Genomic DNA, 14,259 nt, shown 5'->3' with positions numbered 1-14,259 from the left:
CATCTCCTATAAATAATAATTTTGATAATCCTTTAAAATTTAAAAAAGCCGCAGATTAGGAAGGTTAAAGAAAAACAAACAAACAAAGTGTCTTAATAAGGTTTATGGCCATCACGTGTAATTAGAAAGGTTTCAGAGCACTCTGAGTCTTTGTGATTCTCCAGCCTGCTGGAACACTATAAACACCATTCATCCAGAGGATTTTGCCTCATTTGGTGTGTTGATGGTGGTGGGGAGTGCTATGTGTGACGTAAATTCAAAATCTCCCACAGGGCTTCAGTGGGTTCAGATTTAATGTCTGTAGGGGAGAGTGGGGTAAAATGAGCCAGTAGACAAGCTGACCCACGACCTTTATCTGGGCGATCTCAAACACTGTTTGTCATTTGACCCTGGATTTAGTTAGCATTTTCCTTTTTTGTGGGAAAGAAACTAAAGTCTGTCGAAATCTTCATGAGTATCCCAAGTATCATTATCCATTTTGTGTCAGAAGCTAATTATCTCAGGTTTAAATGTCGTCACATATGTTCATGGAGTCTCATTGTACAAAAACGGGGGACTGCATTACTGAAAGTGGAGCTCTGATTTGGTAGAGCAATTTTCACCACGGCATCGGGTTGAGCTCGCACAATATTATTCCAGGATAAATATGTAGTCTTAATCCCGTGAAGCCTGAACCATGAAATAATTCCCATAAAATTCTATTTTTATAGTGTTTTTTGAATCTTCTGACAACTTTTTTTTAAGGAAATCAAATGTAAATTTGCATATCTAAGTTTTGTAGTCGGTACACTCAGTGTTATACAGTTTAAGTTTATGTAGCATCATCATAATGAATAACTGACATTTTATTTAATGTTGTATATGTCGCTTAAGATTTTTCCAAGTGATAACAGTAGAAGAAGAGGCAGGGGCTTTCTCCCCCTCCCCCCCCCCCCCCCCCCCCCCCCCCCCAACGTAGACATCAGGATACATTTTTTTCAAAAATTTCTAGGAATTTTGCATTTTAAGTAGCATTTATGTTACATGTTGGTGTTTATCACCTCAAAACTGAGTAAGTTTCCATTTGTTTCTTGAATCTTTGCAGAATCACTTGCAACTTTGGAGAAAATAGTTGTAAGACTTATTTAATAATCAAATCATTATTATCAGCATTATCAAGGGTTCAATTATCAATATTTCTTTGGGTATTTTATTTTTTTTTAGCTCTACTTATAAACGAATTTCTCTGATGACTCATTGTCCCTCTTTCATGTGGTAAGCTGATCCACGAAACCACTCTTTTGGACCTTGTATTTAATTGTGTGATTAAGTTAGGCTTATTCTAAGGTTTTAATTGATATGAATTTATGAATTTTCTGAATTTGTTGTTTTATTTTTGTCTCATATTTCCTTAGCTTTTGAAAAAAAAGTAATTTGGATTAATTTTAAGTTAACTTGCACATCCATGGAGGCATTTTACTCCTGGAAAGCGTTCCTCCCATCAGGACACCATAATGTACCCTTCTACATAACAGGACCACCTTTACTGTTGGAGCTAAGGTTTAGGTTTTTCCTTTAATTTTTCACTCATCTCCAGTTTTGACTGGATCCGCTGTCCTTATTCTGTATTGAGTTTCTTTCTTTTTTTAAGGGCCCAAACACCATCATGATCTGCATGGTAATCCTGCTCAACATCGGCCTGGCCATTCTCTTCGTTCACATTTTGTCATGAGACATTTTCCACCTCCTCAGGTAATAAACACACCATCAAAATGTACTCAGAAGAGGCGATAAAGTAAAAATAAACATGAATCCACTAATATCAGTTTGCTACAGGTTAACGGCAGTGTCAGAGAGAGATGGCCTTCCTCCTCCTCCTCAGTAAAGACCAGAGATCAAAGACAACACTGAGGAGGAACAGAAGCCTCACGCAGACCGCTGCAGCTCCTAGGATGGTGTTTGTTGATATGACTTCGTGAGGCTCTGCGAAGCTCCTCTCTTTCAAGAGGTTAGAGAAACTGAAGGACATTGAAGGGCTGGCACTGTTCAGTGCATCTAAAAATGATTTGTTTAGAGGGAAAAAAAATTGGTGGGTGAATGGTAGGTTATGTCCCGGTGATGATGCTGAGGAAAGAAGGGTGGCACTCAAGAATTCAACTTTTTCACAGTGTGTCATGAGCGTGTCAACATTTTTGCAATATGGCTTTTAAATAAACACTTAATTGGCATTCAGACTATCTGGATCTCACAAGAGTGAATCAGGCACGTAAGACAAACCCACCTAGATATGTTTTTAATCGCCAGACTGAATATTCTCTCTATAATGCCTTGAACTTGATTGTTTAGACACAAAAACTACAGCAGATGTGTGAAGGGTTTGGGCGTGATAACTGTTACTGTCAGGAGTAGGGATCTCGCGTGTGTTGAGTCTCATCAAGAAGCTCTCCGAGTGGTACTGCAAAAAAAAAAAGGGGTTTATTTACTGGCAACATTTTCAAAGCGTTGTGAGTTTCTGCAAAATCTTTGAGACTGTGGTGTACTACACTGTGAAGTTTTCAGTTTTCACTGGGATTTATGTGCATTTCCTGTCATTCTGCTGCTTTGCTTTGGGGAAGCTGATAAACCAAATAGAGAAGGGAAAATAAGAAGCTTATGAGTGCCGCTGCTGCCGCGTAGGTTCCTGTGGTGTCGTGCAATGCCGTTTAGCACCCAGGCAGCTTTAATACAGAGTTGTGCAAGTTTTGCAAGAGGAAAATGATGGCTGGAGTTTATCTAATTTGAAACTGTCACTGTATGTTGTTGTAAGGTTGCTGGATCTACATAATTATCTTGCAGCAGGGAGTGGGTTGGGTTCATTATTTTATGTGTCCACTGCTTTGTTTTCAGGGCCTGTTGTAAGATCAGCTTTTGTACACATGAGAACACTTTGTATGCATCTGTGTTTTTGTACCTTTTTTGAAGTGCACATCTTTACAGCATTCAGAATATTCTGTCGTAGGATTTTGGGGGGAGGGCTCATTAGTACAATCAGAAGTTGTCATCCTAAAATTTGTTTCCCAAATGAGTCAGATTACCTCATGTTTGTGAGATGGAGGAAAATAGAAAGATTCTTAACTCCATGTCTTATATTGAGAAGAGTGCTTTTATTTTCTTAACCCAGTTAGGATTTAAAAGGAACAGAGTTTTAGCTGCAGTTTTTTTTTTTTTGCCTTTGAGTTTGCAAATGTACACACAGACCACTAGTGAAAAAGTCTACAAGCATATAAAACTGTTTTGAAGGTAGTAAAAACCAGTTTAAGAAATTCCCCATTGTGGTTTACCTGTAATCTACCGATGCATTCAATGATTCACACCAGTGTCAATGCAAATGTGGAAGCCACTTTATTTTTTCTGTTTTAGAACAGAAATACAGCTGAAGTCAAATAAAAACTTTTACACTTGTGAATCTTTTCTTTTTGATGATCTGTAACAGCTCCCACTGTTAGCTTTGAGATTTTGAACGTACTCGTCATCATTCATTACCCTGAAGAAATCCTGTCTAGTAACAGAAGAAGAAAGTATTTTTAAACACCACCTGTCTGCCAGCATGAGACGCCCTCTGTCCCTGCCTTGTGCCACAGTGAATATCACACCCAATTTTAAACCAAGGCAGCGTTTGGCCTTGCTGGTTCTCAGTCAGGCATGGGTGTAATGGTAATGGTAAATATGGGTGTAACAATCCTGAAATCTACACCAAAAATCCAAACAGTCACAATAGATCACTGTACTGTCTATTTGGAAATTGTTCAGGTATGGAGAAAATGGACAAACATCAGAATAGAGGAGGTTCTGCCAACAATAAAGACTTTTTTTTCGTTTTTTGTTATTCCTTTCACATATAGTTCCTTATTACAGAGCTTTTGTTCTGTGATATTAAATGGAAAATGAATCCAACAGAATAGGTTTCCACTAAGATAACGCTATATGTAATGCAAGTGCCCTCACATACACAGCCTCTCCTCCTCTCTCGTGGGTTCTCTTTGTCTGGTTGCTGATGTCCTCGCCTTTCATACCAAAGACTTCTGTATTCTCCCCAATGTTCTGTTATTAAACTATAAATGCACCTGTTTTGGTAAATTTTAAAAATAATTTAATGCCAGACCATGAACAGAATGTAGATTGAATAATCCAGCTCAAGATCTGAGCCAAAACTGAGGTGTGAATTGAGCCATGATCAAAGGAGAATCGTCACACTATTAATTGTGATATCACCATTCTAATGCTGCAGGTCAGGTCAGGTGAAGTACCTGCAATAGTTTGACGTGTCAAGCACTTCAACATGGTGTTGAGTCAGCATGTGTGGAGCATCACTGCCCTCAAGTGACTAGAAAGGAGTATGAGTTCCCATGCTGGCAACATCCGTAAAGATAGATCAGGTCATGTTAAAAATACACAGTGGATAAAAGTATTTGATTCCAGCCAAGAAAGAATTTTGTTTTTTGCTAAAACTGAATAATCTGAAAACTATAAAGAAATTCTACTATCCTGTAATTCATTAGCACAAATGGTGCGTTCAATTAAACTTTATGAAACTAGATGGTAGAGATTAAGAGAAGGAATATGCTAGCACTTAATACTCTTCTCCCTCATCGTCGTCTACCACGCTGTCAGCGCCCACCTCCTCATAATCCTTCTCCAGAGCTGCCATGTCCTCTCTGGCCTCGGAGAACTCTCCCTCCTCCATACCCTCACCCACGTACCAGTGAACAAAGGCACGCTTAGCGTACATCAGATCGAACTTGTGGTCGAGCCGGGCCCAGGCCTCTGCAATAGCAGTGGTGTTGCTCAGCATGCACACAGCCCTCTGGACCTTGGCCAGATCTCCACCAGGAACCACAGTGGGGGGCTGGTAGTTGATGCCAACCTTGAAACCAGTGGGGCACCAGTCCACAAACTGGATGGTGCGCTTGGTTTTGATGGCGGCAATGGCAGCGTTGACATCTTTGGGCACCACGTCACCACGGAACAGCAGGCAGCAGGCCATGTACTTGCCGTGGCGAGGGTCACATTTCACCATCTGATTGGCTGGCTCAAAGCAAGTATTTGTGATCTCAGCCACTGAGAGCTGCTCGTGGTAAGCCTTCTCTGCAGAGATGACTGGAGCATAGGTGGCCAGGGGGAAGTGGATACGGGGGTATGGCACCAAGTTGGTCTGGAACTCTGTCAGATCAACATTGAGGGCACCATCAAAGCGGAGGGAAGCAGTGATGGAGGACACAATCTGACCGATCAGCCTGTTCAGGTTGGTGTATGTAGGACGCTCGATATCGAGGTTCCTACGGCAGATATCGTAGATGGCCTCGTTATCTACCATGAAGGCACAGTCAGAGTGCTCTAGGGTGGTGTGGGTGGTCAGGATGGAGTTGTAGGGCTCCACCACAGCGGTGGACACCTGGGGAGCTGGGTAGATGGAGAACTCCAGCTTGGACTTCTTGCCGTAGTCGACAGACAGACGCTCCATCAGCAGGGAGGTGAAACCAGAGCCGGTGCCACCGCCAAAGCTGTGAAACACCAGGAAGCCCTGAAGACCAGTGCACTGATCAGCCTGAGGAGAGAGAGGAAGAGATGACAACCAGGCATGAGTTACTTCATTCAATAATTTAATTCGTATATACATTTTATACTAGCTGCTTTGAATTCACCCACCAGTTTGCGGATCCTGTCCAGAACCAGGTCAATGATCTCTTTGCCGATGGTGTAATGTCCACGGGCGTAGTTATTGGCAGCATCCTCCTTGCCTGTGATCAGCTGCTCAGGGTGGAACAGCTGGCGGTAGGTACCACTGCGCACCTCATCTATGCAAACAACTTATGTTAGTTTTGCTTTAACAATTTTTTAATTTTCCTACATTAGCGTTCAGCGAGCGGTGATGACACTTACCGATGACAGTGGGCTCCAGGTCCACAAAAACAGCTCTGGGGACGTGCTTTCCGGAACAAGTCTCGCTGAAGAAGGTGTTGAAGGAATCGTCTCCTCCTCCAATGGTCTTATCACTGGGCATCTGTCCGTCCGGCTGGATCCCATGTTCCAGGCAGTAAAGCTCCCAGCAGGCATTGCCAATCTGGACACCAGCCTGACCAACGTGCACTGAGATACACTCACGCTGTGGAAGTGAGATGGAAAAGCCATTTATTTGGTGACCTCATTTTTGACTTATTATCCAAAAATTACATTGTTAGACCTGCTCTTCAACTAACGTAAAGTTACCTGGGGGAATATGACTTCATGATTTAGGACTGTGATTTCAGCAATACTGGAATTTTAGTATAGAACATTAAAAATATTTAATCCATCAGTCAGCTATGTAATTTGTCCCGTGCAACAACTGAATCACACTTGAGAGAATTCTTAACACAGTTAATGCTTTAGCCAGCCAAGTTGAACTTGAAGTCAGAGTTTTCACTGTCACTTGCATAGCTCTCTTAACCTAATTACATCGCAAAGGTAACTTATGCAGAGGTCAGGCCAGGTTATGTTTAGAGTTTTGGTTTAAGGGAATTTGAATACATCACTGATGTCATTTTTCTTCTGAAGTAACACCTTTTATACGCAACCTGCTAAACCACATCCTACCAACAAAGGACCAGTCACAGAAATTTGCCTGTATTCAGGAAAGTCAGCTTTATTTTTTTATCATTTGCATCTGATTTGAGAAGTCGGTGCTCAACTAATCCATTTTGGTGCAGAAGAGTCAAATGATGCACCAAACTTGCCTGTTGTGTAAGCGCTCACAGACCCTGCAGAAGGATCATAACCACTGTCTGATCATCATCTCCGACTCGGGTTTTAGGTTTAGAACCAATTAAGTCAAAGGTTGGAGAACATGGTCTGCAGTACATCCTCTGGTCTCTCACTCTTCAGTAGTGACATCAGTTTTTGGTTTTGTCTCAGCTTTAATTTTCTTTAGACCCTCTCACATCATAAACATTTTCGTCATAAATTAGCAGGTGGATACTGGAAAGAGATCACGTCGATCACGGGAGAGAGACGGATAGATGGCAACGTGTGCGCATCTTTTTGCGTATTTGGGGAGCGCACCCGCGCGCTATGGTCGCTGTGGCGAGAGCAATCTACAGGAGATGGCGATAGATTCAGGACGTTCAGAATGTGTGGGATCTTAAAAATTCCGCCCGCTATTTGCCGCTTTCTATAGTCCGAAATCGCTACTCCAATTTACATAGCCTGTCCGCTACTCATGTGGTCACCTGAGGCCTTTTACGCTCTGAACTAACAACCCTTTAGAAATATGTCGCATGGGAGCCAGGACAAGACAATCTTTTGTGTCAAGAACAAACATGTGCACATCAGAGTTCAGCAAAGCAAACACAGCTGTAGACAATAAAAGACTTCTTTACAAAAAAGTAGCCCATGCACGCCCAAAAACATTAAAGACATGAGAAGAAGAACAATTGAGCTTCAAGTGAGTTGGTTTGTTTGTAGTCTGCGGCCGCAGGTTCATAAAGGCCAGGATCCTTCAAAGAGTTGTTAGTCATGGGAATGCTTCAGCCTGAAAGCAGGATGACCTGTTGACAACTGGCTCAGTGCGCCCACAAGAAGCCGGAAACGGACACAAGCAAATAACTTGAATTTTGGATGTGTCCTGTCATATCGCACCAAAAGTACAGTCAGGACAGCGTAGTCTGGTTAACAGTGTGAAATTTATCCCTTTAAAAATTAAATTGGTGTTACTAAATCCTGCTGATACTTGCGGCTAATCTCAGTTAACGTCTGCCACCTGATTATTGACTATTTCAGTAATGATTTTTGATTAAATCGACACTTAATAAGAGAAAAAAAATACTCACCATGTTTCCTGAAGTCAAGACGTTTCAGAGCCGAAATGAGGAAAAGGAGGAGAAATTAGTTAATTCCTACAAACAGGCTTTTATGAATCCTGTGTAAGAGATAAATGACCAGCTCCTGCTACACGGTGGTTTTTATAACCGCAGATCCTCCGGAAACGGTCTGCTGGATCTGATTGGTTTGATGTCGCATGAGACCTGCGCCTATTGGTTAAAATGGATCAGACGGTAGGGTGGAGATCTCTGCAGGTGCTTTCTTACGATTTCTTAAATATTTGTGGAGTACAAATGGTTTTAACAACTTGTTAGGGCTTTTTCATTATATGAAGAATGGATATGTTACACTTTTATATGAACATTTGACTTTTATCGACTTCAGAATTATAAAGAAACATTATGAAGATCTAACATCTGGGCTTAATGGATCTGGTCACTTGCCACCTATTTGCAAAGAACACTGATTCGTCCAACCAGAAGGTTTTGCACTAAGTTGTCCAAGAGATGCCAGGAACGGAAGAAAGGAGTCCTGATAGTGGGATCTGGAATTTCTATTCTCAGGTTTGTGTGCACCTCTCAAACCTCAACTAAAAGCTCTGATCCAGAGCGGTTTTAAATAATAGCCTTGAGCTAGAGAAAAGTATGTTGGAAGTTGATTGGTAACCAATCCTTGAATTTTGCTGATTTTTTTTGTTCCAGGCTGACTTCAGCCACCTTCTCACTCCTCTTCTAACAGAGATACCCACAGCACGCAGGTGTGAAACTAAAGATGGGCAATAATACTGCCATTGTGGCTGTTGTTCAGGATTATGTGAAAAGGTTGGAAATTCAGTGGAAAGGTACTAATGATGCAGATTAGGTAATTGGGTTATTGCCTGGAAAAGAAGCTAGATGAGGTTGAAAAACAGCAACAAGGATGTGAGATAACAGGTTATGGAAGTCGCCTCATTTGTTGGTTCAGGTATGTTTAAAAAGGTCTTTGTTCCCCATCATCTGAATGTTACCGATACACTTTCCAAACTATTTAAATAGGTTTTATGGTTGAAAGAACTTAAAATAAACATCTGCACTAAGTTACTCCAGTAAGAAAATATCAAAGCTCGGGCTTAGTGCTAATACAGTCATAAAGATCACTAGTATGACTGAAGACACTGATCTTACTGTTATAGTAAAAACAGTCATCCGTCAGCTCATGTAGCTTTAATGCATGATCTGGCAAGACAATCGAAAAATAAATAAAAATGGGGTGAGAAATTCTGCAGTGTGCGTCCAACATTTCTAGTATGTGGTGAATTAATTTAGCCACTTGAATGCTTGTAGTTAGGAATATCTGTTCGTCAGATAGTTTAAAGTCGGTTATTTATCCTTCAGTTGAATTTGTTGTGTAGCCTGTAAATGTGGCCAAATTAGAAGTTTATTAAAGCCTCCTGCAGTAGACCTGCTGTTTTAAATATAATGTAAATCCAATGGGTTTTTCTGCTTTGCATCTTTGTTTATAACCTCTCTTTTATGGATCTGTTACGTGACTACAAGTATAGCTTTGAACATCAGAGTTACATGTTTCTTTTATTTGTATTAATTTTTATTTCAATTCATTTTAGTTTCCACAGCAGATTGAGTCATTCTGTTTCATTTTTATTAATTGAAAATATTCAGTTTCACTGTTCGCTTTATATTTTAATGCGTATATAAACATTTTCAGGTTATGTAGACATCCTTGTCTCAATAAACTGATTTACAAATTTGACCTCATCAAAGACCAAAAATAAGATTTAGTGTTTATTTTATTTTGGTTAATCTTGTAAATGCATTATCATTTTAGTTAACCTTCTTTTTAGTTTGTATTTTTGTTTCAGTTCATTCTTTTTCTAACACCTAGTTTCAGTTTTTACTTCACTTTTAGTTCCTATAATAACCTCCTGCACATAATGGACTTGAAACAGTAAATTGATGTGAGCCAAATGAAAGTTGGGTTCCCGCCCAGTGCTTCTGCTCTGGCACTGCCCCTGCATGCAGGGCTTCTCTCAACGCAGATGTCCTTGGCTGGTGGACGATCTAACTTATCAGGACATACAGTGTGGAATCAGATTTTGGCCTCTTGTCAAGCAGTTCAATTCAATTCAATTCAATTCAATTCAATTCAATTTTATTTATATAGCGCCAAATCACAACAAAAGTCGCCTCAAGGCGCTTCATAGATACAGAGAAAAGCCCAACAATCATATGACCCCCTATGAGCAAGCACTTTGGCGACAGTGGGAAGGAAAAACTCCCTTTTAACAGGAAGAAACCTCCGGCAGAACCAGGCTCAGGGAGGGGCGGCCATCTGCTGCGACCGGTTGGGGTGAGAGAAGGAAGACAGGATAAAAGACATGCTGTGGAAGAGAGACAGAGATTAATAACAGAGCAGGGGTGCACCGAGGGGAAGGAGTGCCAGGTGGCAGGGTGCTGTTGCCCTTATTGACAGCATGACATTTCCTGCATGATGATGAATCAATTACTGTATAACCTACATTTTGGTTACCCCACATTCTGCCTTTAGGCCTCTTTTTGGTGGCGTTACACGTCCACTTCACAGGTTTAATAAGAAATAAGTTGTATGAGGCCGCTGACATTCAGTTTTCTATACTTGACAATATTTCATCTCTTACAGTTCCTGACAAACTTATATTGCAGTGTCAGGGATATACATGACAGTATAAAAGAAATCATGCACCATTTTATTAGAAAAATGTTAAAGTCCATAAAGCTAAAATTGCCATTGGAATTCATCTTTTAAATCCTTTCTATTTCTTGGAGTCTCTGAAATCTGGGCTATTTTCTGCTTTTCTATTTTTTATTTCTCATCCATCCTATAGAAATACTGGAGGTATGAGCAGAGGTGGCAGCAGACAATATGAACGGGGGCATTTGGCTGAAGTCACTTTGTTATTCCATTAAAAATAAATAATCATCATAAAAAAGACGCATATTTTAAACCTTATACACATAGAAAAAATGTAGGCAAAGTTATGAGAGAGCAAACATATCTGTCTCAGATTACATGCGGAGACAAAGCTGGAGACAAATGGGAGAGATTGTTTTTCCAGAGTACACCACTCGCTAAAACATTTGACTGTGCTCACAGTATCCTCGACACATTTCCATTTTGTTTTGCAATTTCCAAACAGTCATGCTTTAAAAATAGCTGTACGACCTGATGAATGGCACCTTTATTGTTTTATAGACGTGAGGGGTACTTCAAAGTCTGACCCATCTGCTCATTGTCCTCATCAGTCATGGTGGTTAACACGATTCACTGTAAACTGTAATTAAACTGAGCTCACGGTGCAACAACTTATCAGTTACGGGATTGTTTAAGTTTCATTACAAAACTGTATGAACTGGCATAACTTATAGTTGAGGTGTATCGGTAGAATTCAGCTGAGGTGCACAGTGACTTTTGTGGGCATAAGCCTGGATTGCCACTTCTGTAATGAGAAGCACAGTACCTCACTGGGAAATGAACAGCTCCAAATCATGAACTGAAATGGATAAAACAAGTGGAGCACTAACAACACGTGTGGATCAGCTTCAACGTGTTGATTCAGAACATCTGTGGAGCATCACTGCCCCCAAGTGACTAGACTTTCAAACACCGTTAGTGACCACATAAGACACCTGTTAGATTATATTAAACCACAGTGGGTCTTGCAGGGTTTGGGATGTAGAGCCTCTACAGATGGATGCTGATGAGAGGAAAAATGTGAGATCAAGTTATGAGATCTTTATTAAGTAGGGTATTTTGAAATGTTAACATTATGATTGTTCTGACCTAAAACAAAAGGCTCAACCCTTTGTGTGATGCATGGGCTTTGCAGATTTTTGGCTACTAAAGTGGTGCGTACCAGAAAGTATTACAGCATCATGTGAGCACTTTGATTCCACACAAGGTAGATTAAGCACTAATAACTGAATTCTAAATTTGAGAATTTGATATCCAGTGCCCTTTATAGTATTTTAAAAAGAAAAAAAAAAAAAGACAAATTGCAGTCATTGAACAAACTTTATTTATGACAGCAATAAATGGCACAGGAACATCAAGTCATTTAATACTCTTCTCCCTCATCATCCTCTCCCAAGCTATCAGTTCCCACCTCCTCATAATCCTTCTCCAGAGCTGCCATGTCCTCTCTGGCCTCGGAGAACTCTCCCTCCTCCATACCCTCACCCACGTACCAGTGAACAAAGGCACGCTTAGCGTACATCAGATCGAACTTGTGGTCGAGCCGAGCCCAGGCCTCTGCAATAGCAGTAGTGTTGCTCAGCATGCACACAGCCCTCTGGACCTTGGCCAGATCTCCACCAGGAACCACAGTGGGGGGCTGGTAGTTGATGCCAACCTTGAAACCAGTGGGGCACCAGTCCACAAACTGGATGGTGCGCTTGGTTTTGATGGCGGCAATGGCAACGTTGACATCTTTGGGCACCACGTCACCACGGAACAGCAGGCAGCAGGCCATGTACTTGCCGTGGCGAGGGTCACATTTCACCATCTGATTGGCTGGCTCAAAGCAGGCGTTTGTGATCTCAGCCACTGAGAGCTGCTCGTGGTAAGCCTTCTCTGCAGAGATGACTGGAGCATAGGTGGCCAGGGGGAAGTGGATACGGGGGTATGGCACCAAGTTGGTCTGGAACTCTGTCAGATCAACATTGAGGGCACCATCAAAGCGGAGAGAAGCAGTGATGGAGGACACAATCTGACTGATCAGCCTGTTCAGGTTGGTGTAAGTAGGACGCTCGATATCGAGGTTCCTACGGCAGATATCGTAGATGGCCTCGTTATCTACCATGAAGGCACAGTCAGAGTGCTCTAGGGTGGTGTGGGTGGTCAGGATGGCGTTGTAGGGCTCCACCACAGCGGTGGACACTTGGGGAGCTGGGTAGATGGAGAACTCCAGCTTGGACTTCTTGCCGTAGTCGACAGACAGACGCTCCATCAGCAGGGAGGTGAAACCAGAGCCGGTGCCACCGCCGAAGCTGTGAAACACCAGGAAGCCCTGAAGACCAGTGCACTGATCAGCCTGAGGAGAGAGAGGAAGAGATGACAACCAGGCATGAGTTACTTCATTCAATAATTTGTGTATACATTTTATACTAGCTGCTTTGAATTCACCCACCAGTTTGCGGATCCTGTCCAGAACCAGGTCAATGATCTCTTTGCCGATGGTGTAATGTCCACGGGCGTAGTTATTGGCAGCATCCTCCTTGCCTGTGATCAGCTGCTCAGGGTGGAACAGCTGGCGGTAGGTACCACTGCGCACCTCATCTATGCAAACAACATTACGTTAGTTTTGCTTTAAAGACTTTTTAATTTTCCTACATTAGCGTTCAGCGAGCGGTGATAACACTTACCAATGACAGTGGGCTCCAGGTCCACAAAAACAGCTCTGGGGACGTGCTTTCCAGCTCCAGTCTCGCTGAAGAAGGTGTTGAAGGAATCGTCTCCTCCTCCAATGGTCTTGTCACTGGGCATCTGTCCATCTGGCTGGATCCCATGTTCCAGGCAGTAAAGCTCCCAGCAGGCATTGCCGATCTGGACACCAGCCTGACCAACGTGCACCGAGATACACTCACGCTGTGGAGACGAAAAAAAAGAAGAAAAAGGAGTCATTCATTTGTCATCCATTCTATTTTTTTAATCCCAATAGTAGCTGAAAGCTACTCATCACATGTTGAGGCCGTCTCTGGAACTAATGAGGAGACATGAGGAAGAAGAAGAAAATAAGGCTCTTTGTTAGCAGTGGGATGCCACAGTCATGACTCCCCTGAGGCTGATAACGTCTGAGCCCTTTAGAAATATCACATGTACATCAAGCAAATCTTTTGTGTCTAGAACAAACATTTTCACATCAAATCAAACAAAAGACACAAAAAACCCCATAAAAGTCTTAAGTGAGCTGCTTCTGTTTGCCGAGTCTGTGGCTTCAATTTCACAAAGTCCGGGCCTCTTCAGAGAGGCGCTAATCAGAGGAATGCCGCAGGCTGACCTTTGCCAACTAGGTCAATGTGCGCATGAAAAGCCGGAAACAGACAGACGGGGCTGAACCTGAATTTGGGTTGTGCCCCGTCACGCTACACCAAAAATACACTAAAAGTCTGTTGAACACTGGGGTTGGTTAGCAGCCTGAAATGATAGCTTCTTATAGCTAATAAAGTACAACGGCTGAACTTAACGACCCTTTCAGCTGATTTGAATTACCGGCTACCACGTGATATAACTTCAGTTTGAACTTAATTGTATGAAAAGACAACAAAAAAAAAGTTAACACTCACCATTTTTCCTTGTATTGATAAGTTTGAGGATTAAAATGAGGAATAGGAAGTGAGAAAAACGTTAGCTCCCACAAATAGGCCTTTATGAGTCCCGTGTAAGAGGCAACTGATGCGTCGCCTCTGGGCG

General features: G+C 41.9%; 3 protein-coding genes across 5 annotated transcripts in view; 1 reads left to right on the top strand and 2 right to left on the bottom strand.

Moving 5' to 3' along the window:
- jph2 (junctophilin 2) overlaps positions 1-3,424 on the top strand; it is a 27,345-nt gene extending 23,921 nt beyond the window's left edge. Inside the window, exons 5-6 of one of the 2 annotated variants that reach the window (XM_085146234.1) lie at positions 1,631-1,731; positions 1,806-3,424. In XM_085146234.1, coding sequence (XP_085002360.1) covers positions 1,631-1,711 — 81 coding nt within the window. In that variant the 3' untranslated portion in view covers positions 1,712-1,731; positions 1,806-3,424. The remainder of the gene's footprint in view (positions 1-1,630; positions 1,732-1,805) is intronic. The other variant, XM_085146233.1, reaches the window with a different exon arrangement.
- On the bottom strand, positions 1,576-14,243 carry LOC146494209 (tubulin alpha-1C chain-like). Its single transcript, XM_085146253.1, has 4 exons — positions 14,133-14,243; positions 5,899-6,121; positions 5,665-5,813; positions 1,576-5,563 (listed from the first exon to the last, which is right to left on the bottom strand). Exons 1-4 carry the CDS (start codon positions 14,133-14,135, stop codon positions 4,589-4,591), a joined length of 1,350 nt encoding a protein of 449 aa, XP_085002379.1. The 5' UTR covers positions 14,136-14,243; the 3' UTR covers positions 1,576-4,588.
- Positions 11,844-14,259, bottom strand: LOC146494208 (tubulin alpha-1C chain-like). Of its 2 annotated transcripts, XM_085146243.1 has the most exons (4): positions 14,133-14,259; positions 13,212-13,434; positions 12,977-13,125; positions 11,844-12,880 (listed from the first exon to the last, which is right to left on the bottom strand). In XM_085146243.1, the coding sequence occupies exons 1-4, from the start codon at positions 14,133-14,135 to the stop codon at positions 11,906-11,908; spliced, it is 1,350 nt and encodes a 449-aa protein (XP_085002369.1). In that variant the 5' UTR covers positions 14,136-14,259; the 3' UTR covers positions 11,844-11,905. The 2 variants fall into 2 exon arrangements, with proteins under 2 accessions (XP_085002369.1, XP_085002368.1); XM_085146242.1 differs by having other exon boundaries at positions 11,844-13,125.

This window comes from Neolamprologus multifasciatus, chromosome 20 (assembly GCF_963576455.1).
Source record: "Neolamprologus multifasciatus chromosome 20, fNeoMul1.2, whole genome shotgun sequence".
NCBI classification, from domain to species: Eukaryota; Metazoa; Chordata; class Actinopteri; order Cichliformes; family Cichlidae; genus Neolamprologus; species Neolamprologus multifasciatus.
The sequence above is the reverse complement of the archived record's forward strand: the minus strand, read 5'-3'. Positions and strand labels throughout refer to the sequence as shown.